The sequence below is a fragment of the Lissotriton helveticus genome, chromosome 12 (genome assembly GCF_964261635.1).
Source record: "Lissotriton helveticus chromosome 12, aLisHel1.1, whole genome shotgun sequence".
Taxonomy (NCBI): domain Eukaryota; kingdom Metazoa; phylum Chordata; class Amphibia; order Caudata; family Salamandridae; genus Lissotriton; species Lissotriton helveticus.
The window spans coordinates 652,082,549-652,107,581 of NC_136073.1; the positions used below are offsets into that span (position 1 = coordinate 652,082,549).

At 43.2% G+C, this 25,033-nt stretch overlaps 1 protein-coding gene across 1 annotated transcript in view; it reads right to left on the reverse strand.

The window, feature by feature from the left end:
• Window positions 1–25,033, reverse strand: part of LOC144798523 (C-signal-like) — a 78,808-nt gene that overhangs the window by 10,746 nt on the left and 43,029 nt on the right. Inside the window, exons 4-5 of the mRNA XM_078669445.1 lie at window positions 14,901–15,062; window positions 4,793–4,903 (exon numbers count right to left, since the gene is read on the reverse strand). Of these exons, the coding sequence (XP_078525571.1) occupies window positions 4,793–4,903; window positions 14,901–15,062 (273 nt within the window). The remainder of the gene's footprint in view (window positions 1–4,792; window positions 4,904–14,900; window positions 15,063–25,033) is intronic.

The window sequence follows — 25,033 nt, forward strand, 5'->3', positions numbered from 1 at the left end:
TTTTCCAAACAAGTGGAAGAAAGCACTGATCAAACCTCTCCTGAAGAAAATGACAGCAGATCTGGCAGAGATGAAAAATATAGCCAATCTCCCTTCTCCCATGCTGTACGAAAGTCATGGAGAAGATGATCAATCAGCAACTGACAGACTATCTGGAACAGAATTAACTGCAGGACCCAGCTCAATCGGGTTTTAGAGCACGTCACAGCACGGAGCGGCCCTGATGGAAGTTACTGACAGCATTAGGATGTCTTTAGACAGAGGGACTCCCACCATGCTGGTGCTCCTTGATCTGTCCGCCGCCTTCGACAACATCTCGCATAACATCCTGAGACTGGTGTCGAAGGTCCAGCACTGGCTTGGCTGCAAAGCTTCCTGTCAAACAGATCACAATGTGTCAAATTAGACTCATTTGTGTCAGTAACCACCCCACTTGACAAGGGGGTATCTCAGGGTTCCATCCTCAGCCCTACTCTGTTCAACATATATGTGGCCCCTTTGTCCGCCATCATAAGAGCTTGCGGCTTTGAGACGATTTCGTATGTGGATGACACGCAGGTGATAATCCCATTCGAATTGGATCCAGCTGTCACGAGGGCCAAGTTTAAGACCTGAATGGTGAACATAGCTGCCTGGATGGGGGACAATTTCCTCCAGCTTGACTCCAACAAAACAGAGATTCTCCTGTTCGGGAAGGGGGAGGAACAGTGGACGACAGATTGGTGACCCTCGGAATTGGGGGAGCCTCCTTCCCCCACAAAACAGGTTAGGAATTTGGGGGTCATGTTGGATAGTAAATTATCATCTGAAGATCATGTAAAGGTACTTTCGAGCACCTGTTTTGGGATATTGAGAATGCTAAGGAAAGTAAGACCCTTATTCAGGTGCTTATCGTGAGCAGGCTGGACTATGGCAACGCACTACTGGTAGGAGCAAGGGAAGACCTTTTCTCTAGGCTCCAGGTACTGCAAAATACTGCTGCAAGAATGGCTTTGAATAAGCCTAGACTTTCCCCGTCTTGACCCTTGCTGCAAGACTTACACTGGCTGCCCGTCAGAAAGAGAGCAGTCTTTAAACTTCTCACATGTTGGTGTTCAAGGCAAGGCGAGGCCTGGGGCCAGTATACCTTAGGAAGAAGGTAAGGGCTTATATCCCGGGCCGCCAGCTGAGATCAAGCAATCAAAACCTTCTAGTTCCATTCAAGATCAATAAATCTAGAATGGGAGGGTGCGCTTTTTCCTACCTTGCCCCCTTTCATTGGAACAGATTACCAGAAGAGATACGCCGCTGCACCTCTCTGGGACACTTTAGAAAATGTCTAAAAACCTGATTTTTTTTAGGGGGTCGGTGTGGGCGAGGGTCTTGCTAGTGTGCTGCCAAGCGCCGAGAGATCCCCCTGGGGATGATTCGCTGCGCCATATAAATATCAAATAAATAAATAAGTAAATAAAAATACCTCAACGAGAGAGTAACCTCCCAGGTACCCAAAAGGAACCTCCGCTCTGCCGACCTCGCCCTGGCAGAGACCCCACGCATCCGCCGAACCAAAGCAGGTGGAAGAGCCTTTTCCTACGTCGCAGCAAAGGCCTGGAACGACCTCCCAGTCAAAATCAGAAACTCCCCTACTCTGCACACCTTCAGTAAGTGCCTCAAGACTTGGCTCTTCGACTGATCCGGAGCTGCCCCCCCCCCACCCCCCCAGCGCCTTGAGACCCTAACGGGTGAGTAGCACGCTCTATAAATTCCTGATTGATTGATTGGTTCTGGACGTTTCCATCACAGAAATGTCATGAAAATGGGTGATTTCAGGCACGGTTTATTGGGCATTGTAGGTGAGAAAACCTTGTGAGATCTATCCAAGGTACACTACTCTCGACTCCCCCAGGTACCTAGTTTTCAAAATTGTGCAGGTTTGCTTAGTATCCCTTGGTGCCAGCTGTGCTAGGGCCCAAAATCCACATGGAACCTGCATTGATAGAAAAAGGGTTTGGTTAGAGTGAAAAAATGTGATGTATCAATGTTGCGTTTTGGGCTCTTTCCTGTCACGGACACTAGGATAGCCCACACAAGTGAGGTACCTTTTTTTTATTGGGAGTCTTAGCGGAATGCTGGGTGGAAGTAAGTATGAGACTCCCTGCAAATTCCAGAACTTTCCATCACAGAAACATGAGGAACATGGGTTTTTTAAGTCAAATTTTGAGGTCTGCTAGGGATTCTAGGTAAAAAAAACTTGGTGTAAGTCCTGCAAGTCACCTCAACTTGGATTCCCCGAGGTGTCTAGTTTTAAAAAATTTGCAGGTTAAACTAGGTTTTCCTAGGTGTCAGCTGAGCTAGTGTTCAAAATCCGAAGCTACACACATTGGAAAAAAGGGTCAATTTTTAGAGAAAAAAATGTGATGCATCCATGCTGTGTTTTGACCCATTTTCTGTTGCGGGCACAAGGCCTATGTATGCAAGTTTGGTACCACTTTTATCGGAAGACACGTGGGAGTGTAGAATAGTAGAACATTTCTTATTACCAATTGAATTTGGCTACATGACCACTTGCTGAAGATGGATTTTTGTCTACTTTTTAGAAATCTCTAGCTGTCCTGGATCACGCATGGGTTATTCACTGGTTTCCACCACAAACTGGAAATAGGTTGCCAGCACCAAAAATCAGAATAATGGGCTACCTCTTTAAAAATGCCAAAACTGTGGCAAACAAATTCGATTTTTTTTATTCAGATCTGCATGCTCCTGAAACCTGGGAAGATTGAAACTTTAGCACAGCAAACTGTTCGCTAATGGCATTTTTTATAAGAAAAAAAAAATAGGCTCTTTTATCCAGAGCACTTTTTTTTCTATCTTTCCCTGAAAAATCTAAATTTAAATACTTTCTTAGTCTCGTCCAGGGGAATCCACAACCCTTGAGTACCTTTAGAATTCCCAGGTTGTTCAAAAAAATAAAGAAAGCAAATTTGGCGTGGGTACCTAATGGGAAAAAAGTTATAGAACCTTAAGAGCAAACTACCCCAAATAGCAACAAAAAAAAACCTCAGCACTAGGGGGGAAAGTCCCAGCAGTTAAGGGGTTAATCACTTTAAAATGACATCACAATTTAAAAACATTTAATTATATTAAAAATCCTATGAACTTCTGGTCGAATGATTGGATTAAAAAAACAACACAGAGCGTTATTTGTGAGCAAATGTGATGTGGTAAAAACATTCTTTTTAAATAATGATGTCATAAATATTGCAATGGTGGAGAAATAAATGAAACATGCTTCAAATCTTGAATTGCAGTCTGGCATTAAGTACAAAGTGCAATCAAATCAAAGTTCTTATATCTTTTTGCAAGACTAATCTGAAATTAGAAGTCTAAAACGGAGCATACATAAATTATGGTTTACAAGAAGCAGCGGATAAGGTTGCATCTTTTTAGGGGGAAAGCTTTCAGAGATATACTGATGATACTATTTTTGTATAATGTAGACAACATCTGCTGTAAGATTGGGGTTCACTGTCAACATTTTTATTAGAGCAAAATAGGATTTTTTAAAGGAATATTTGTTAAATTCTGCCCAGATTTAAGATCTAGACGTGTAAACGCCAGGTTACGATTATTTATTAAAGTAGATCTATGGAATTCATCCAACCATAATTCCCTCTAACTAGCTGCCATATTGTACTTGCTGTGGCAATCTTATATTCCCATCTCAAGATAGCACTATACGCTTTGAGGTGACCGGCAGCTAGGCCTAACTCAAGATGAATTTGTTGAACTGGATGTTTCCTCTTACGGTAAGTAATAATCTGGAATTCTGGATATATTACCTTCTGCTCTAGCAAGGTACGTGTATTTTGAACAGAGAATACATTCAACACCTCAAGAGCTGCTGATGAAATCGTTAGCACATACGCCTTGTAAGCATGATGTTTGGGCAATTTGGGGCACAAATGGGGCACAGACCAGTCTCTAATGTAAGTTGATGAGGAGAAGAACACAGGGCATACTGAAATGTAAGTGGGGCACAAGGCATATGGGGAGCATAGACCAAAATAGGCTCTAAAAGTGAAACAGGCCGAAATGGGATCTAAGAAGGTCACAGGCCAGACCAGGGTGTAAAGGGGTACACTGCGTCATAATTAACATGGCATTCATGTACATTAGCATCATTTTCACTACAGCAAGAGAGAATGGAACGCTTTAGAAGTAATATTTTTACAACAGTTAAGGCATCTTGAACATGGAATCTGATCAGGAATATTCGTGGGGGCGGGGTCCATATTACAGAGGCTAGGACATGATGGGTTGCTGGAAATAGGTAATCCTAGGCAAAGTGTGGTCACCTGAGGGTGATTTACCCACAAGCACCTTTTTTTGTCAATTGTGCTGAAGATAGGGTTATTGTTTATAGTTTGTTTATTAACTTTTCTATGGCCCTTTCATTGCGTTGACATGTTGACAAATAGCCACTTCACAGCTCTGATTGCTCCTTTGCATACTGGCAGGTAAGGAGTTCTGGAGTACAGCGTGGATTCTATACATAATTATGCCCGGTTCTTCCTGAGGGAGATTGGTCCACATAGGGCCCTGTCCATCAGAGGGACAGATCCTGAATATGGTTTAAAAAATGTAATGGCTCCATAGGGCAGACAACCTGTGGTGATAATGGGGACTCTACAATGGGTAGTAAACACTAGCTTTTAAAATATGGAATGCTGGTTGTAAGACCTTGGAAGGATTTTGTGAGTTTAGTTTGGCAGACTCCTTATCAGTAGACAAGCCAATGCATGTTTGTACCTACCTCTGATCCACCGAGATCAGTCTGGACCCAGCCAGGATGGATGGCGGTGCACATGATGCCGTCTGGTTTGTACCCCAATGACTGGCACTTAGTGAGCATGTTCAGAGCAGCCTGCAGGGAAACAGGAAACAAGGATAAGGCATGTTGAACAGGGCTAAGAGTTAAACGAAGAGATGCAGTCCTAAAACTTCACATTTCATCCACACATGTGACAAAGTCAATCCAAGATTAATCACAGAAGCGTCCTCGTAGACCATGACACCTGTCATGCCACTTAACAACATTACCTGAGATTTAGTCATGTGTCATTTTTTGAGCATGCTCCAATACCAATATTTCCTGAGGGCCATAAAACACGACAGCTTCCTGCAGACTATATAACTGTAAAAAACACTTCTTTACAAACTCCAGCCTCTTTAGTCACAGATTCCACTATCACTCCAGATTATATCTGATCAAATCAAGAGTTCATAATCCCCTTCAAAAGTTTGAAAACTTTAATAAAGAGATGCTTGCCATAAATTCTCCTTTAATTGTGCGCACCCTCATTTAGTTTGCTTTTTTAATTGGTGTCAGTGTTACCAACTTTGATGCCAGCAAATAAACACCAAGGACCTTAAGTTACATTTCAACATGTCATTATGCTGTGTATTGCTTTGGCTATGATACTGAAATAATCAAAGAATAAAGCGTCAGAAAAGTATAACCCTTTTGTTATAAAAAAAATAATCTGAGTCAAGAACCTTATCTCGTTGGACAAGAGGAGCATGGTATAAAACAACCTGGGCAATTAAAATGCCAGTTGGTGTAGAGAATGGCAGTCCTATCTTCTGCCTGTATGTGCTCTGGAAGCAGTCACCATTGTGTACGTAGAGGAAGGTTTGACAAGTCCATGGTCCTGGAAGAAGGGTACATTGGTGTCAAGTGTTCTGCTTTACCTACATGTGCTCTGGGACCAGTCGTTAAGAAGCACAGTAGTGAGTTTTTGACAGGTGCACAGATTTTTGTGGGTAGGGTACATTTCATCCTGAGCAAGGCCTCTTCATGGAATTCCGTAACAAACTAAAAAGTGAATGATTGATTTCCCAAGATCTAAGACCACATCTCAATCAACTTTGTTGAGCCCCATCAAATTTGTTGAATGCAGCACCTTATTGTCTCAGGAGTGTCGTGGAATCTCGATGCTAAACACCCTGCTTCACCCCTATCACTCCCGGGAGTCAGGATATAACACCAACACCCATGAGGTAACCAGGGGGAAAACAGGGGAACAAAAACAAGGGTAGAACGGAAAGTAAACAGTACTCTGAAATCTTTACCAGGGGTGGATTCAGGTCAGGCTTTTCTAGTCTGGGACTGTATGAAGACAAAGTAGAAATTAGTATAAAACCCCTCCCCACGCTATTCGCAAATGACTTGTCTATGACCCAATGGTGTACCTTCAGATTGTAGGGTGTAATCAGGTTTCTGGGAGTTATATGTGCTGGAAGGATATGTCTGGTTCCTGTAAGTAGGAAGAAACTATAAGAAAACAGCAAGCCTTCTATGTGAATGAACGACAAACTATCTGTGAAGTGCTCACCTATAACTACCAGGCTTGTAGACATAAAATAACGGAGGCCATATCAGAACTTGCCGATGCAAATACCTTGTTAATAGTCACAAGGTCGGGATATTGAAACACACAAAGATAGCAATGTGCAAACACTTCCACGGGAGGACTAAAGAGAAAAGCGGTGTGCACACCATGCAAGCGATAGATCTCTCGCTTGCTACTAATGAGAAACAACGGAAAGCTAAGAAAACATACATAAGAAGCAAACGGCTTCTTTACTCACGAAGCGGACGTTTTTGGAAACGCTGGAAACAACGAGAACGGAGGTCTCACCACTAGCTCCTCGGACGAACCCCACACCGTGACCCATGACGACTACTCGAACGCTAGCTAATCGCGAAGCGTTTCTGGGAGCGTGAGGTGGGTCTAAATGTCCTGATTTGTTTTACTGCGCATGCGCGGCTCTCCGCGCATGCATCCTAAGGTTGTCCTCCTGAGTTTGCCAACCGTTAGGGATTGCCAACCCCGTACTTTGGATCGGCTACTGTTTGCTATACAACGGATCGGCGGTGGAGCATAGGCAGGCATGACAGAACACCCCCCCACAACACCCCCCACTGGTTTGGGCTTGTGAGGGTATCTTCTGTGGAATGCTCTTATCAGACGAGGAGCATGTACCTGGCTCGCAGGGTCCCAAGAACATTCTTCAATGCCATAACCTTTCCAATGTATGAGATATTGGAGTCGACGTCTTACACGTCTGGAATCAATAATAGCCCCGACCTCGTATTCTTCACTATTATCAATCAGTGTAGGAACGGGGACTGTTGGAAGGCGAGTACCGGGTGCAACAAGTTTTAAAAGGGATACATGAAATACAGGGTGAATTTTCATGGATGGAGGTAAGTCCAACTTCATAGCCACAGGATTGATTACTTGTGCAATAAGAAAGGGACCAACATACTTGGGCTTGAACTTGCAAGATCCTTTCAAGGCCAAATACTTGGTGGTAAGCCATACCTTGTCATCTTTCTGATAAGTAGGTTCTAGGTGTTTATGTGCGTCTGCCTTTTTTTTATAGTCAGATTTAGCTCTGTCAAGATTGACATGGATGTTAGAATGCACTGTTTGGAGGTGGCAGACTAGGTCTCGCACAGCAGGAGTGTCACAGGGTTGTAATGGAGAGAAAGGCAGAACTCTAGGATGGAAACCATATGAACCATAAAAGGGAGTGAACAAGGTGGAAAAATGATGGCTGTTGTTGTAGGATAGTTCTGCTAGCCAAACCAACTCATCCCATTCTTTCTGGTCTTGTAAGAATTGGCATCGAAGGAACTGTTCAAAACTCTGGTTCACCCTTTCGGTTTGCCCATCTGTTTGAGGGTGATGACTGGACGAGAGACGAACCTCAATATGTAATGTGTTACATAACTGTCTCCAGAATCGTGATACAAATTGTGTACCGCTATCAGTGATCACAACTGATGGTAGTCCATGTAGTCTGACTATGTGGAGTAAAAAGACCTTTGCCAATACGGTAGATGTAGGAAGGCTCTTTAGGGAACAAAATGGGCGGTTTTAGTAAATAAATCCACTACGACCAGGAGTGTAGTATATCCCCCTTTCGTACATGGCAACTCCACGATAAAGTCCATGGACACCGTATGCCATGGTGCAGGAGGAGTGGGAATAGGATGTAATAAACCCACCAACCCTTCATGTGACGGTTTTCCTTGAGCATAAATGTGACATGTCTTAACATATTGTTGCACATCACCGGCTAAATGAGGCCACCAACAATACCTCTTCACTAATTCCAATGTCCTCTAATATCCAGGATGTCCTGCCACACCATGGGAATGGCACCATCCCAAAACCTGATTCTGAAGGGGTAATGTAGGGACAAACAACCCGCCTTGTACATAATGTAGACCAGCCTTGACAAGGGACGGTTGGTTCCCCAACAATGTTTGTAATGAAGGGTCTTGCTGGGCGTTCTTCACCTGCAGTAAAAAGCTTTCCTCTGTAGTGAGTACCCCTATGATTTTTAGGGACCTATGATACAAGGAGGTTTGTCGTCAAGAGGGAAAGGTTCAAAGCCTAGATGAGACAGAGCATCCGCCTTCCCGTTCTGTTTTCCTGCACGAAAATGAATAACGAAGTCATATTCGCTAAAGAACTGTGTCCATCTCAATTGCCTCATAGATAATGCTCTGGCAGTTTTTAGGTACTGTAGATTACGATGGTCAGTCAGAACAGTTACCGTAAGGTGTGTGCCCAGTAAATACTGCTGCCATTCTTCCAAGAACTTTTTGATCGCTAGTAGTTATTTTTCCCCCACTGCGTAATTGACTTCAGCAGGTGTAAGTTTATGTGAGTAATAAGCAACGGGATGTAGCTCCCCTGTAACCAAATCAGCTTGAGAAAGGATGCCGCCCACTGCCACTTGTGAGGCATCTACCTCCACTACAAAAGGACTCCCAGGATCAGGATGTTTCAGACTGGGGGCTTGAGTGAATGACGTTTTCGGGATGTTGAATGCTTTATCGGCTTCCTCAGACCACAAAAAGGGGATACCCTTGCGTAACAAACGGGTAATAGGAGCGACTACATCTGAAAACTGGTGGATGAAACGTCTATAGAAATTAGAAAACCCTATAAACTGTTGAACTTCTTTCACGCTTTTAGGGGGTGGCCATTGTAAAACAGCATTGATCTTTTGGTGATCCATTCGCAAACCCTGGGCAGACACAATATACCCCAGGAAGGCAACTTGATGTCGATGGAAAAAACATTTATCTAATTTACAAAATAAATGGTTCTCCTGTAGTTTGTGTAACACTGCTTGTACATGTAGAATGTGGTCTTTTAAGGTCTTGGAATAAATAAGTAGATCATCAATATAAGCTATTACGCTTATGTCAAGGTACTCCTTCAGCACCTCATTGATGAAATATTGAAATGCTGAAGGAGCATTACAAAGCCCGAAGGGCATCACTAAATATTCATACGATCCGAACTTGGTACAGAATGCCGTTTTCCACTCATCTCCATCTTTGACTCTAACAAGGTAGGTCTAACTTTGTGAACCATTCGGCGTCTTTGATTTGGTCTAACAAAGAGGAGATGAGTGGCAAAGGGTATCTGTTCTTGATTGTAATGGTATTCAGGGCTCTATAGTCTATGCAACAACGCAAACCTCCCTCCCTTTTAGGGATAAAGTAAAGGGCTGAGGATGCAGGGGATCTGGAGGGTCTGATGTATCCTAACTCCAGCATAGTGTCAAGGTATTCTCTTAAATAAAGGTTTTCCTTTTCTGTTAAAGAGAAAAGCGGTGTGCACACCATGCAAGCGATAGAACTCTCGCTTGCTACTAATGAGAAACAACGGAAAGCTAGGAAAACATATATAAGAAGCAAACGGCTTCTTTACTCACGAAGCGGACGTTTTTGGAAACGCTGGAAACAACGAGAACGGAGGTCTCACCACTAGCTCCTCGGACGAACCGCACACCATGACCGGGAACGAATGCTCGAACGCTAGCTAATCGCGAAGCGTTTCCGGGAGCGTGAGGTGGGTCTAAATGTCCCGATTCGTTTTACTGCGCATGCGTGGCTCTACGCGCATGCGTCCTAAGGTTGTACTCCTGAGTTTGTCAACCGTTAGGGATTGCCAACCCCGTACTTTGGATCGGCTACTGTTTACTATACAACGAATCGGCGGTGGAGCATAGGCAGTCATGACACACTCTAGTCAATACGGCATTCAGGAAAATTGTGATCCTTTGAGCTTAATTCTGTTCTTGCTAATAATATCTGTACTGTGATTTTGTTCTATGAAGGACCTTTCTTTCCTAAACTTGTTTGGATGAAATCAATTCACTGACACGTTTGTGTCCAAACTTTAAGGTAATGCAGTAAACTACCAAAAATGTAACATCAACATCTAGCATCACTATTAGGTGACAATTCTGGGGGTCGCTAATTGATCCCAGTTTCTGGATACCCTTAATGACTGACCATGGGATGAAGCTGTGATGCAATGCGTTTTTATACTGTAGGAGTAAAGTCCTTGACCACCGTACAATGCCCTTTTTCAAACCATCTGCTGGATTCCACGGGGTGATTAGCAGGATCTACAGGTCTAGCAGGATAGAGCTACTGAATCCAACCTAAGTTCCCAAGATCAGTATAAAGAAACTCAGTTCACAAAATATGTAAAGGATGCCAACCTAGGACTTCCAGACTTCAGACAAAATATGGATGTTGGAGTCCAGCTGATGTTCCCCTACACCATTCCTACAAGGACAAAAACGTACTACTGTCTTCCGACATTATCACCTCCAGAAGTGTAGCGCAAGTCTCCTTATGTCATTTGTGATGAACAGCTGTCACAGGACTCCTTCTGTACGTTCCTTTCAAAGATCTAATTAAAGTATACCTACCCATGTCTATCCATCACTTACAGAGCCCTCTAGCTCTTTTCTAAATTCTGTTTTAAACCTCTGAGTTTAATGATCAATAAACTGACTTTTCATATTAAAAGCTTATTCCACAGTACTACATTTGCCATACTACGGATAAGACAGTAAATGTAAACCTAATTTCATAACTGTTGCTCTACAGTGAAAAGAAACTTATTTACTACTAGAAAAGGCAATGATGCACTAAACTGTAGATTTACCCATGCAATTCCAAGCATTCACTTAAGATTCTTCATATTTTTATATAAAGGCAGCCACTAAGATCTGTTTGAGTGCTGGTATTGTGTAGCTTTATTACATAATGAGTGCCATAAATAGATTGAGGGTGAGAAACACTATGCTTAAAATATTGTCCGCAATGTCAATGCAAAGAAACCAGTTTGAGATCTGTAGGTGTGTATAATCGAACACTGTATTCGTGACATGCGAGGAGTATGTAATTAGTGTTGGACAATAATTTTGAACCTTTTTGTTAAGGGTCATATATCCACACTTATCTAACACGTTGAATATTTTGTTTATTGGATATTGTCTTTGAAATGAATAAAGTAATCGTGGAACTGCAGAGTATGCATCTCTTTATACCCCACTATCTTAAATCCCCCTCTCTATGAATATGTTTTAAATTGAAATCTGCAGTTAAATTAATTAGAGCAGAACAAATATGTGATATTACTCTAATGTTTGTAACAGCTTATCTAATTTATCAGATACTTGTGTTGTTGACAAGGGCATATAAAGATTTACTACCACTAACTCCTGCCTAATGGCATGTGCCAGGGTTTACGTTAGTTCCATGAAAAACAAAGAATCGTAGATTGTGACATTAGGATATCCTTGGTGGACTAAATGACTAGCTACAAGCACAGAAAGGCTGAGATCATGTGGACTTTTCCTGTGCTGCCGCTTCCTAAAAAATGACATTATGTACCAGGAAACAGTCTATGTCCCAAAGATGAACGTAGATTATGTTGTACTTTCTAAAAGAGATGATTCAAATCTGACCTCCAGGTTCATTATGTCGGCATAATCCTGCTATACGCCAAAGCCAGGAAATGAAAGTGAGTCATAATTAGTGTGCTACGCGCCGAAATGCGCTTCAAAGGATCGTCAGGGGTAGTACGCGCTATATAAATACAATTAAAATTACAATAAATAAGATTTATCATTATAATACACAGGATGGTTTGATATGTACTGATGACCAGCTGAAACCACTTTGATGATCTATTGATAATACATGGACAAATTTAAATTTTTGGTTATTGTTCGGGACGGAAAGATCACCGAAAGAGAAGTGCTACGAATAGAAGATTGAGCCTTAAAGAAGTTGTGGGACAGTGTGCCCACCAGTCAATGAAACACATGTTGGCTTAGAAATTAATACAATGAAATAAAGAATTAGAGAAAAGAAGAATAAAAGAAAATACTTTGATTGTCTAGCATATGCTGGGGACTGTGTTGTTGTTTACACCTTAAATTAACCTCTGCTCACCCCAGGTAGCTTGGTACAGAGCAGTCAGGCTTAACTTAAGAGGCAATCTGTAAAGTATTGGTGCAACAATTCAAACAGTAAAACAGTGAAAACACTAGAACAAAAAGGTACCACAATCTAATGAATAAAACAAGACCAAAACAACAAAGATCAAATAACTAAGAACCCAAGGTGTGATTTATAAATAATGAACTGAAATATACTGCTGAAAAGCAATGAGCAACAATCTGGCCTATCTGATTGAGGTGGAACAGGTCAAATCCAAATGTTCAGGCCAACCGCTTAGGAGCACGGGTCGAATATGAGGACTAGCTTTGGCGCATTGCAAAGTACCTTAAGTGTGTCATCATCAAAGGCGAGGTGCAGGGGAGTTAATGAGTCATCATCGATCCACACAGGTAGAAGGTGCGTTGGATCCAAGTTGCGCAACGATGATTATGCATTGAGGATGAAGTTGATGTGGCACGCAGTCAGCGATGCATCAGAATTGATCCCTGCAAATACATTGATGCATCCGCAGTGGAGGAGATGCGCCGTTCTGAGTCCCTTATAGCAACGACAATGTGTGGATTCTGCTGGAGCGGCACTTTAAACCCACTTCCAAGGGCCCAGGTCTGGATTGGCACCACTTGGCAGGCCAGACTCACAGATGACAAAGTACTAGTGCTGAGGCAGGTGCCTTAGAATTCTTTTATGTCTCTGAGACTTCAATTAGGAGGTACGCCAGCAAACCCTTGGAGTCCCTTTGGTTCAGGGTTCACCTTATGTGGGTCCAGTCCCTGTCTCCCAGGTAAGGAGGGAAGCAGGCAGTAGGTCAGCAGAGCAAGAAAGCAATTCTTCCCAGCAGCAGTTCAGCAGAGTGGCAGTTCTTCAACAGCACAGCATGCTGTCGTTATTGCAGAGTATTCACGTTCAGAAGTGTACTGAAGTGGTTGGGGCAGAAATCCAGTTCTTATACACAGTGGTACCTTTGAAGTGGGGCATACTTCAACAAAGGACTTTGAAGTGCACAGAGGTCCTCCTTTGCTGCCCAGGCTCCAGATTTACTACAGGGGCCTGAGCAGTCCTTTGTATGGCAACAGGACACAACCTATTCAGGTGCAAGTGTAAGCTGTGTCCAGCTGTGCCCACCCATCCTTCCCAGGATGACCCATCAGGATGTGAATCAAGTCACCCCTAAGCTCCTTTTGTGTTTGGATGTCTAGAGGGAATGCACAAAGCCCAGCTGTCACCCACCCCAGAATATATTGGAGACAGGCTCAGGCACACAGGTCTAAGAGCAAATAACAATTACCATCTTCCTAAAAGTGGTATTCTTAAAATTGTAATGATAAATTCAACTTTACCACTAAAGAGGATTTATCATTACAAATCCATAGGGACTAGACATGACAGCTATACCTCCTTCTAATTAGGAGTTACAGCTTATCAGATGTAACAAGGAATCGCCAATGCTAACCAAGAGAAGGGGTAAACCTCATAGCACTGGAATACAAATTTGGGGGTCTTTCCACTATCAAGACATGTACAACTTAAAAGTACATGTTCTACCTTTTAATTGCACAGCATACTGCTCTATTGGCTACATAGGGCCCACCTTAGGCATTACGTACATGTAATAAAAGGGGAGTTTACAGCTTGGCAAGGGGTGCTAAATATGGCAATTTAAACTGCACACACAGGCTCTGCAGTGGAAGGCCTGAGCCATGTTTAACAGGCTACTTAAGTGAGTCGCACAATCAGTGCTGCAGGCCTACTAGTAGCATTCAAATTACAGGCCCTGCCATGTACTGCACTTTACTAGGGACTTATAGGTAAATTAAATATGCCAATTACAGGTTTGCCAATCGAACCACGTTTAGGGGAGAGAACCAATCACTCAAAAAATATACTGCCTACCAGTATGGATGGCGTGTGAGTCCTAAACCTTGTATTCCTCTTTGACTTATGTAACATTTCCTATAGACTTACACACATATGATTCATCGTCTGTATAATGTGTGTGTGATGTAAAGTCCTATGACAGCCTACTGATAAGAGTAACACTATATAAAAATAAAGAAATTCATGTGAAAGAGAGTTTATGGAGAGGTGAGGGGAACTTTTGTAGGGTGGGGTGAGGGGATATGTGGGGAAGAATGTCATTGGAGTTGGGTAAAAAACCTGCCTGGGCTGATATGTCAGAGGCAACTGGTAGTCTTTTGTCCCCTTTATGTTGGGCTGCTCGAATTTCCTGCCATGATGGCAGGGCAACAACCCTCTCTCCCTTGAGCTCCAGATGTTCCATTACTCAAGTGCCCACCTCCAAATGGCAGAGGTGTCCTGCTGGTTAGACACCTAAGATCTATTTGAGGCCTCAATTGAAAAAAAATCCAAATAAAATAAAAGAGCCCTCCAAAGCCATATGTGGTTTACCGTGGAGCCAGTTGAATATTACAAATGGAAATGCTGACACTCCAGAGAACCTCGTGGGAGGGCAACAGCAAAAACGGATTACATCACAGACAAAGCAATATATTGACAATGAAACAAGGCGATGTACATTTGTGCATTGAATTGAACTTGCTTGCCTTACCTTGCTACAACGATAGGAGACAACAGGAACATGATCGAATTGTTCATAACATGCAGCGATTGATGACAATCTTGTAGACATGTTGATCACGGCTGCTTTGCTGCAGCTCATACCAGCCTGGGCATTGTCCTTTGCAGCCTTCTTTAAGAGGTGTAGAAATGCCTGAAAAGACAGAAATCATATAAGCAGCCATTTGGGACACAAACATTCTAGAAAAAGCAGTGCTGAGGCCTTTCTGAGGGAAAACTGCATTAGGTGACCATTCCTTTCAGTTCTTTAGCTTTGACAATTACAATGTTGAAATAAATACAATAATTGCAGAGAGAGAATTTCTGTTGTTTGAATAGTGTTTAGCAACATAAAGTGATTTTTGTTGGTGACTGGACCAGGAGACTCATGGAGTTTTATTTAGTAATGTGTTTCTGGGTCATGTCTATAAATTAAAAAATTGCTGCCTCGCCTTACTGTGCACCCAAGAGTCGTTCCATGAGCGTTGCAGTGGGTTTTCCCATTCAACACCCATGGAATTTGACGCCGCCCCAGATTTACAAAAGCATGTAGACCTGGAGCAGCGCCAAATCCGTACGTCTCCCGAGGTGAAGGCTAACGTGGAGAAATATCTTTATTTTCTCCTGTTTTTTCCTCTTTCTATGTGTGCTGCATTCTGATGCACACATAGGCAGGGGAAACCGCCATTTAGGATAGGTTTTGTGCAGGAAGGAGCCCCTTTTTAGGTCTTGCTGTGCCAGCGCATGCGTTGCTCAGAGAGACATTAAGTAAGTGGCTTTTAAAAGTGCTGCCACCCGCTTTTGCAGGCCTCAAGCTTGCGTGCACGCGCGCAGCTGGCAGCTTTGCCACTCACGTGCTTTTAAAAAAATGTCTTTTAGTGCACGCACACACACACAGCTCCCGGGCTTTGTACCTCCCTTTTGCGTGCACGCGCGCACACAACTCCCGCTTTTCCCCCACGGCCAATGCTTGTCTTGTGAGTCGCATATCGCGACTTCCCCCTTTGTTCGTGACTCTCGCATCCACTTCCCGCTGCCTCTGTCTGCAGCCTCTCTCCCTCTGAACGCACTTGGGTGGGGCACGGATGCAGCTCCGAGAGAGGCTGGTGCCGGCAGCATGTTGGGCCTCCTACCTTGGAGAGCTGCTGACAGCCGCAGCCTTTGATGGAGGGGCCACTGGTAGGCAGCATGGCTCAAAGCAAGGCACTGGAGTTAGTTAGAATGCAGGCGCCGGATCCGTCCCTTCTCCCCAATAACTGCGCATGATTGACACCTTCAAATTACCCAGCTAAAAGGGTAGAGTCTCCGACCCCGAGGAACATCTTCGGCATGCCATAGATTTGCCAGCATTTTATCATCTAATCACTACAAGTCCCATGGAAATTCACTGGCTGCTGAATTTTTAATACGGGGTTTTTCAGTGGAATGTGCAGCGTGGACGGCCTTTCTTTGCACTCCCGCCTAGTTATGTCCTGTTCCCTCCTTGTACCATCGTATGCTTTCCATTGCTCGTTCTGACTGTCCTTAATACCCATACTCTCCGACAGAGTCGGAATGACATTTTAGGGTAATCTGCCAGTGCCAGAAAGGCTGGTCTGTCAGGTCATCCAGTGTGTGAGCTTTTTTAAGGTCTGGTGGGACGGTTTTTACTCTTGATTTCTCAGATGTTACCACAAACATTGCATGCGGTAAGCATGCATGCATGCATTCTCCCGTACCTTGCTAAACACCTGTACAGCTTGTCTTCATAAGTTCAAAACCTACCCGATTTGCATATGTGGGTTAGTTTTTTAGCTATGCGTTTTGTTTGTTAGGAGGCCACTTTTATTTATTCCAGTCCTACCCTGCTGTCTTTTCTCACTTCTGGACTTCCCTCAGGGTTCTTTTTTTCTGAGCCCCATTGCCCACGTTTTCTTCTCTCACTGTCCTCTTTTCTTTCTTTCTCACCAGTCTACTCTGCAGCCTCCTCACTCTCTTTGCTGTTTCATCTCTTTTCAATTTTCTGAGCTCGCTTTGGGTGCATCCCACCCCTTTCTGTACTGTCTAACCTTGTTCTAGCTCCTCTATACATTTTCCTTCCTGCCCATTTTCTCCTCTGCCATTTTGTTCTATCCTCTCGTCCTTGGGCTCGCTCCTTTCCTTTCTTCCACGTTCTGTCATGTTTCTAATATTTTCTTGTTTTCACATTTTCTCTTCATCCCACAATCACTCCTTTGTCCCTTCTTTGTTTGCGCTTTCACCTTTAAGCTACTTTCCCTTTTCCCTTCTGTTTCATCGTTTTTCACTTCTCGTTTCCACACTCACCTTTCTACTGTGCTTTACACTGTTCTTTCATCTTTTCCCTCTCCTCTTCGTTGCATAGCCAATAGGTCTCGCCTTTGGGGCCTTATAAGTGTTTAACCATGCAACAGTTAATGTTGTTGCACCAAGGATAGTGTGCTGCATAACAAAATACTTATAAGGTCCCAAAAGCGAGACCCATTGGCTACGCCAATGCTTGTTTTAGAGGAAGCAGAGCCGATACAAAAAAATGATTTACGAAGAGTGTACATTTTGGTCTCTATATTGCATATACTGCGGCAGAAGTCATTCTTCTATGTTAGCATACCCGGAGGATTAAGTTTTAGTTGACAGCACCCTTTTAAGACGGCATCACCTTTAATTTGCTAGGGACATTTCCAATTGGGAAAAATAACTAATCATGAATCTAAATAAAACTAAAGTTATGACATTGGGTAGCCCCATAACAGATTCTTGTTTAAGTAAATAGGACAAAAATGCTGAAAATGTCCCCAATTATCTTTCTTAATAAATTAAGCTAATCACCAGATAGACATATGCCTAGCAAGTGGAACCCCTAAAGAGAAAATGTAACTGTGGGGAATTAGGAATAAGTAAATATTATGTAGCGTAAGGGGCACTGCTCCCTCTCGCTGTTCAGATTGTTTGTGCCCAAAACGGATTTTCTTGTTGAGATACCGGGGAATACTATACAGTGGGAAATGTAATTAAAGACTGATTGTAAACAGTTCAAAATTCACTATAAGCTTAGAAAAAGAACCCCCACAAGGAGAAATTAGGTTATAATCCGGTCATATGACAGTTTAACATCCGTTTGATGAAGCAGCATTAAATTATTTCCGTAGTCTAGGATTGGCCAATGGAGGCTGCCCTCTGAGATCCTTGATTTGTGACCTTTCTTATCACACGAATATTAAATCATCGTTTTATTATTACCTAATAATAATAATAATTAAAAAAATTACAATTGTAATTGAGAAAATACGGACTCCTGTTGCAAGGAGCAGCTTCAGGCAATGAATCTGTGTTATGGGCTGGCACAGGCATAGAAAGGCGCCTGCGCCAGCCATCAAAAGGTTTTACCAGAGAGGGTGATATCAGAGCCCTTGCTTCTGGGTCTTCCCCCTCAGGCGCCACCCCCTTAGTCGCGAGCATCAGCATCACTGGTAAAGTTAGTCCCAGGCGCTTCAGCCTTAAGCCCTAGAGTGCCCAGGCTGTCACCTCACCCTCTCCCATCTCATTGAAGGGTGGGATGTGGTTAGGACCATCACTGGTCTCTCATCACCTTGTAACGACGGGAGTATGGGATGAAACAGCTAGAGGCTGACGGTTCGAGCCCCTGTGGTGCATCAGGCTGATGTACAAGCTGTGCAGGCCTGAGCTTTGAATAATTGCTTAAGTACTTCAGGTGGGAAGGGATTGTGTTGCTGCCCTGAGGGGCCATGAAGAAACAACAACTGATGAATGGTTCAGGCACCTGAAGGTAAATAAAACAAAAATGCATGAGAGAGCATGTGTATGTCTGAGCATGTACATGTGTATATGTGTTAGCATGTGTATGCGCTGGGTACATGTGAGTTCAAATGAATAAAAGTTAGTGAGCAAGATAGTGAGTGACAATAACTGCAACAGAGTGAAAATGAAAGTGTCAATGAGTGAGTGCAAGCAAGAGACAGCAAGAGTAAGAATGAGTGCTGACCAGTTCTCACAAAAAATTGATGACATTTACAATAAGATAACTGCGTCCAATATCAATGCTTGTCATAACTTGATAGCTGAACCCGCCCCAGCCTCACCTAGACCCTTCACCTTAAAAGAATTCCCTCTGCTCACCATCCATGACACAGAATCCTTATTTAAATTGGCCAAATCTGGCTCCCCCAAAGATCTAATACCAGCTAAAACTGCCAAAAAACTCGCAGCTGACTGGCATCACCTCTTTGCCCCATTCTTAATAGCTCAATTAAAGAAGGTAAACTTCCCGAAGAATGGGAAGCTGCCCAGATTATACCCATCAGAAAAAACACCAAAATGCCCCCGACGTAATATCAAACTACCGACCTATCTCACTCCTTCCCCTTCACAGCAAACTGTTGGAAATACATATCAACACACATCTATCTGCATTTATCGAATCCTCCGACTGTCTCGATCACTCACAGTCAGGATTCCGTCCCAGGTTTAGCACTGAATCGGCCCTGGTTAATGTAATAGATGACATCCGAATGCAGGCGGACGCAGGCCGAGCAGTAATTCTCATACTGCTTGACATGTCCGCCGCATTCGACACCATCTCACGCCAGATACTGCTAGAAAGACTGCGAATCATAGGCCTCCAGGATACAGCACTAGGCTGGATGAGGGACTTTCTTAAAGGCAGAACCCAAACGGTGAATCTCGGACCTTTTAAATCCAAGACCACCCCAGTTACCAAAGGCGTACCACTGGGCTCCTGCCTCAGCTCCTCTCTATTTAATGTATATGTAGCCCCACTTGCAGCACTCCTCAGGAATATCGGGTTTACCCCCATTTCCTACGCAGATGACACGCAACTCCTTCTTTCCTTTGATAAAGACACCCCCAACATTAAAAACATATTCACAGAAGGCATGAAAACTATAACATCATGGATGAGCAATAATTTGCTGCAGTTAAACGCAGGAAAAAACAGAAATAATGCTCTTCAAAGACGCAGTCACCTGCTGGTCACCTAGCTGGTGGCCAGAGGAACTAGGCTCGGCACCATCCCCTAAGACTGTGGTTAAAAACCTGGGGGTCTTAATAGACAGCAAACTTAATCTTGATGAGCACATAGCTGCAACCAAACGAGCTTGCTTCCACGCACTCAGCCTGCTCCGCAAGGTCTTTCACTTCCTTCCCGCTTCCACACATAAAACCCTGGTACACGCTCTAGTACTTAGCCGGTTGGACTTCAGCAATGCTTTGCTGATCTCTGTCAAGGAATCCTCCCTGAACAGTTTACAGGTGGTGAAGAACACAGCAGCCCGCCTGGTAACCAGTGCACCCTACCGAGCTCCCTCACTTCCCCTGCTACACAAACTTCACTGGTTACCCATACACAAAAGAATCCAATTCAAAATCTGCTGCATGGTGCTCAAAGGCCTAAACCAGATGGGTCCTACATATCTGGCAGACAAACTGGTCAGACAAACACCATCACATACCCTTCGATCAAAAGGGAAAGGCCTTCTTATCATCCCACGCATAAAACAAACCAGATTGGGAGGCAAATAGTTCTCCTACCTAGCCCCCCAACTCTGGAACCAACTACCTCTGGACATTCGCGTCTGCACTAATTATCTGAGCTTTAGGATAAAACTCAAAACCTCACTTTTCTAACATTGAAGTGCTTCACCTTTACACAGCCACAGCGCGGAAATACCCCGCGGGTGATTCATGTGCTCTACAAATGACATAAATAAATAAATAAATAAAAGGAAATGTGAGTGAGCACGGAAAGTAACCATGAGGGGAACCAATAATTAACTGCTGACTTATTGTAGATTAATTCTTTAAACAAACACTGGCAACGGCAATAGGTCTGGCATTAGCCACCAGCCTTTTGCCTTTGGCAATTCTCACTTTGCTCTCTCGTCTGTGAGTGACAGCATGATGCCTTTTCACAAGGAGGACAGCCACACACCGATTAGTTCCAGTACGTGTCAGGGACTGCTAAGGTAATGTGTGCTTATTGAGACCAAAAAATATTCTTGCCTGTAAAAAATGTTTTTTTAGATTGATGAGGGTTGGCAGCTTCACCAACAATAATACCACAGTGAAGTCATTCAAAGGCTGAAATGAACTGACCCATTGCCCCATGGTTCATAATGCAGTGAGTGGAAGAAAAGCTTGAATGACAAGAAAACAGACTATTGGATGAAGTCTGCCTGACAGACCCTATAACTGTTATACACAGAATATTAGTAAAATCAGAGGGCCAGAACTAAAAAAAGCCAGTTGATCTGCGTTGGGTGCTAGTCGCTGGCCTTTGCAATGATTTTTTTGTACTGTTTTTGTAAATCTATATTACAATAGATATAGTTGATAGATGGAGGGTTGCACAGACAGATAAAAAGAGGTGGTTGTATAGATAAGTAGTGTTACCTAGATAAACAGATATATAGTGTTGCCTACATAGACCGATATATAGTGCTGCATAGATGGACAGTTACATAGTGTAACCTACATATATAGGTATTTAGGGCCATATGCATGAACACATTTTCCCATAGACACCGAATGGGAAAAACCCTTTGATGCATCTAGCCCTAGTGTTGTATAGATAGATAGATAGATAGATAGATAGATAGATAGATAGATAGATAGATAGATAGATAGATAGATAGATAGATAGATAGATAGATAGATAGATAGATAGTCAATCAAGTCAAATTATCTTTATTCGGCTTTTTTTTTAAAAACCATACAAAGAAGTAAACAGTAAAATACATTTCATACAAAATTTCATAAAATACATGATACAGATATCTAACAACAATTTAAAATTTATAGTAAACAATTTAAAAAGAAAAATATGCTTAACATTTATAATTAATCTTGGCAGGCGGCTTTTGCCCCTGAGGCAGCTACCAAAAATTTAGCAACGCAATAGGTAATGTGAGGGTTAGGTAGTAGTTGTAAATAGAGTAAAGCCGGCCTCACCTGTGTGAAGCCGGCCTCCTTGAGGATTGGTAGCAGGAATTTCTTCCTAGGCTCTATATATAAACCGCAAAACATGACAAAATGCATTGTGTCCTGCACTGAGAATTGATCACAGCTGCAGGGCGGGGCAGATTCTGGTTTCTGCCAATTTTGAAAAGAACCTAAATAATAATGCAACAAATTAAATCTAAATTTTATTAAAAGAAACCTGTGAAAAGGAAGTGTGACATAGCCAAGATAAGGTTCAAGTGAAGGTGTAGTAAGCAACAAACAATGATCCCTCACAGCCGGCTTTACTAATTCACTCTCTTCACGGCACATCTCCATCCTTCCTAAAAAAGACTTTTTAACCGAGTCAAGATCTTGGATCCTAATGGACTCCGGAGAGATAAAAAGCTCCGGGCGACCTATGTCGGCAAAAGCTTTTGCAAGATAGGCCAGCCATGGAATTTTATTAAATCTGTCAAGGGACAGGACATCGGTCAGGATCTTATGGTTTAATGGAAGTTCTTCATTCATCCATGTTTTTAACCATAAGATCAGAGGGGCCATACGCAACTTATCCGAGAGAAACTGAAGGCCAACTTCTTTGTGTATAGAGTACGTCGGAGTGGACTGAGGTACAGAGAGCAGGGCTCTAATGAATCCATTCTCCGCTCTCTGTATTGGCTCTACGTTTGCGTACCCCCACAATGCGGCACCATATAGTGCAATAGCCACAGATTTACTATTGTAAATTTTAATTATGGCTTCCATAGGCCTAGCTCCTAACCTAGCAGCAAAACTCAGAATTACTGAAGATGATCGAGTGACGGCCAACCTCTTAGCTCTAACCTGTGGTCCCCAGGTCCCTTTCTGGTCAAACAAAATGCCTAAGTAGGGAAATGTAGATACCCTGGTGACCAGGTCCCCCCTACAGGTGAATGTTTTGGATCTCTTCCTGCGACACTCTGAGCCCACCACCATGGTGTGTGACTTGGTTACGTTTGTTTTAAGGTCTAGTTGGTCCATAAACGTGCCAAAAGCATTTAATAGGCGCTGAAGACCAACTCCCGTACGCGCAATCAGCACTGCGTCATCCGCGTATAGGAGTGCCGGGATCTTGGTTGCTCCTACACGCGGGACGTCGGCTTCCTGCCCCTCCAGATGTGCCCCCAAGCCATTAATGTAGATAGTAAACAGTAAGGGGGCCAAAATGCAGCCCTGCCTCACGCCCCTTAAGGATCTGAAGAGAGCGGTACACCTGCCCTCATTGGTCACCCGTACACTCGAGAAAAGTTCTTGGTGCAGGGAGGACATAAAGGTGACCAATGCTTCATCTATGCCGATCTCCAACAAGATGGACCACAACTTGGCCCTATTAACCAAGTCAAAGGCCGAGGAGAGGTCCATGAATGCAAGATACAAAGACCCCTCCTTGGCTATAGTGTATTTGGAGATGAGCAGGTGTAAATTAATGCACTGTTCGATGGTACCCTTTTTTTCCCTGAATCCGTATTGGATTTCGGACAATCCACCACAGCCCTCGACATTCTCCCTTAACCTAGATAGGAGGACTCTGCCTAAGATTTTTACCGATGAAGCTAAGAGGGATATAGGCCTATAACAGCCTGGGTTATCTCGTTGGCCTTTTTTAAAAATGGGAACAATGGTGGAAATGTTCCATGATGCAGGTACAAGGTTTGCGTTCACTGCATTAAACACGTTTGTCAAGACTTCAGCCCACAATTTTGGGGAATACATGAAGAAGTCAGCAGGCACGCCATCAGGGCCAGGTGCCTTGTGCTTTGTGGTGGACATGATGGCTTTCTCCACCTCATCTTGATTAAAGATAATGGAGCAGGTGGCTGATCTTATCGACTGAGCGTCTGTAGTTGCATCAACAGTGTCCCCATAGACATTTTTAAAGTGGGATAACCATTTTTCATCAGGGATAACGCAATCCATAATATCATTATCGTCATCCGAGAAAAAAGGCTGTTTAATAATCTCCCAGAACTTTTTACTATTCTTCAGGACTGCCGCCGAAAGGAGATCTTCCCATGCTTCTTGTTTGATGGTGTCCTTCCGTCTTTTTAATGCTAATTTATAGATTTTCCTGAGTCTAGCAATCTCATCATTTGCCCTGGGGATACTTTTTAAGGCAATCAATAATAATCTATGTGCTTTTGAGCAGGCTGAGTCAAACCAGCGCTTATTACCTAGAGTTACATTTTTGGTCTTTACCAGGAGATCCTGTGACACCTGCACACATATGGCCTCAAAGGCCTCTACAATTTCTTGACCCTGTGCGCAGGGATTTTTGCAAACCTCAACCTTTCCCTTAATCTTTGGGAAATTTTCAGCATAAAATTTTTCTGGAACCACCTTGGCCCATTTCAGACGTCTTCCCTGTCTGGTTGTCCTTAATGGATGGGAAGTAATTTCCAGTGGGGATGGTCCAAAATTGCCTCCCCAAGCCACTTCTAACTCTACAGGGTTATGGTCACTGAGGTGTGATTGTGTGGTGCAATAAGCGTTGACCCGTGTGAGAGTGCTTAGGGATACAAATATATAGTCAATAATGGTACCATGCGGGATACCAGTAAAGGTTGGCTGTCTAATGCCACCATCTGGTTCATACAGGTCAAAGTTGGCAAGAAAGTCCTCTAATTCCTCTCCCTCAATAGAATGTTCAAAGTGGGGTTCCTCAGGCCCATCGTCCCCATCAGGGCTACTTCTCCTGCAATTTAAATTGCACGGATGGATGTTAAAATCCCCTAATAAAATGTAATCTGTATCAAGCGTTTTAATCTGACTGACCATGTTTAAAATCCTGTCCAAATCCATAATATTACGGCCTCTGTGCTCACTCTTACCTGAATTATAAAAGTTAATAAAAATAGTCCTACTAGTGTTTTTGATCACTCTTTCGACCAACAGGATATTAGGAGAGTCAGTGTCAATCTGCCTCCAGCTACCCTTTAAGTCTAATGAAAACAAAAATAAAAGGCCTCCCTTGGCCCTCCCCATGCGACTATGGACAGCGGCTTTGGTAAAACTGATAAACCCATCCCACCACAGATTGTCAGAAGTGTCCCACGTTTCTTGGAGGGCTATGATATGATGGTCAAAGACAAAGCTTGACCAGGATTTATCCTC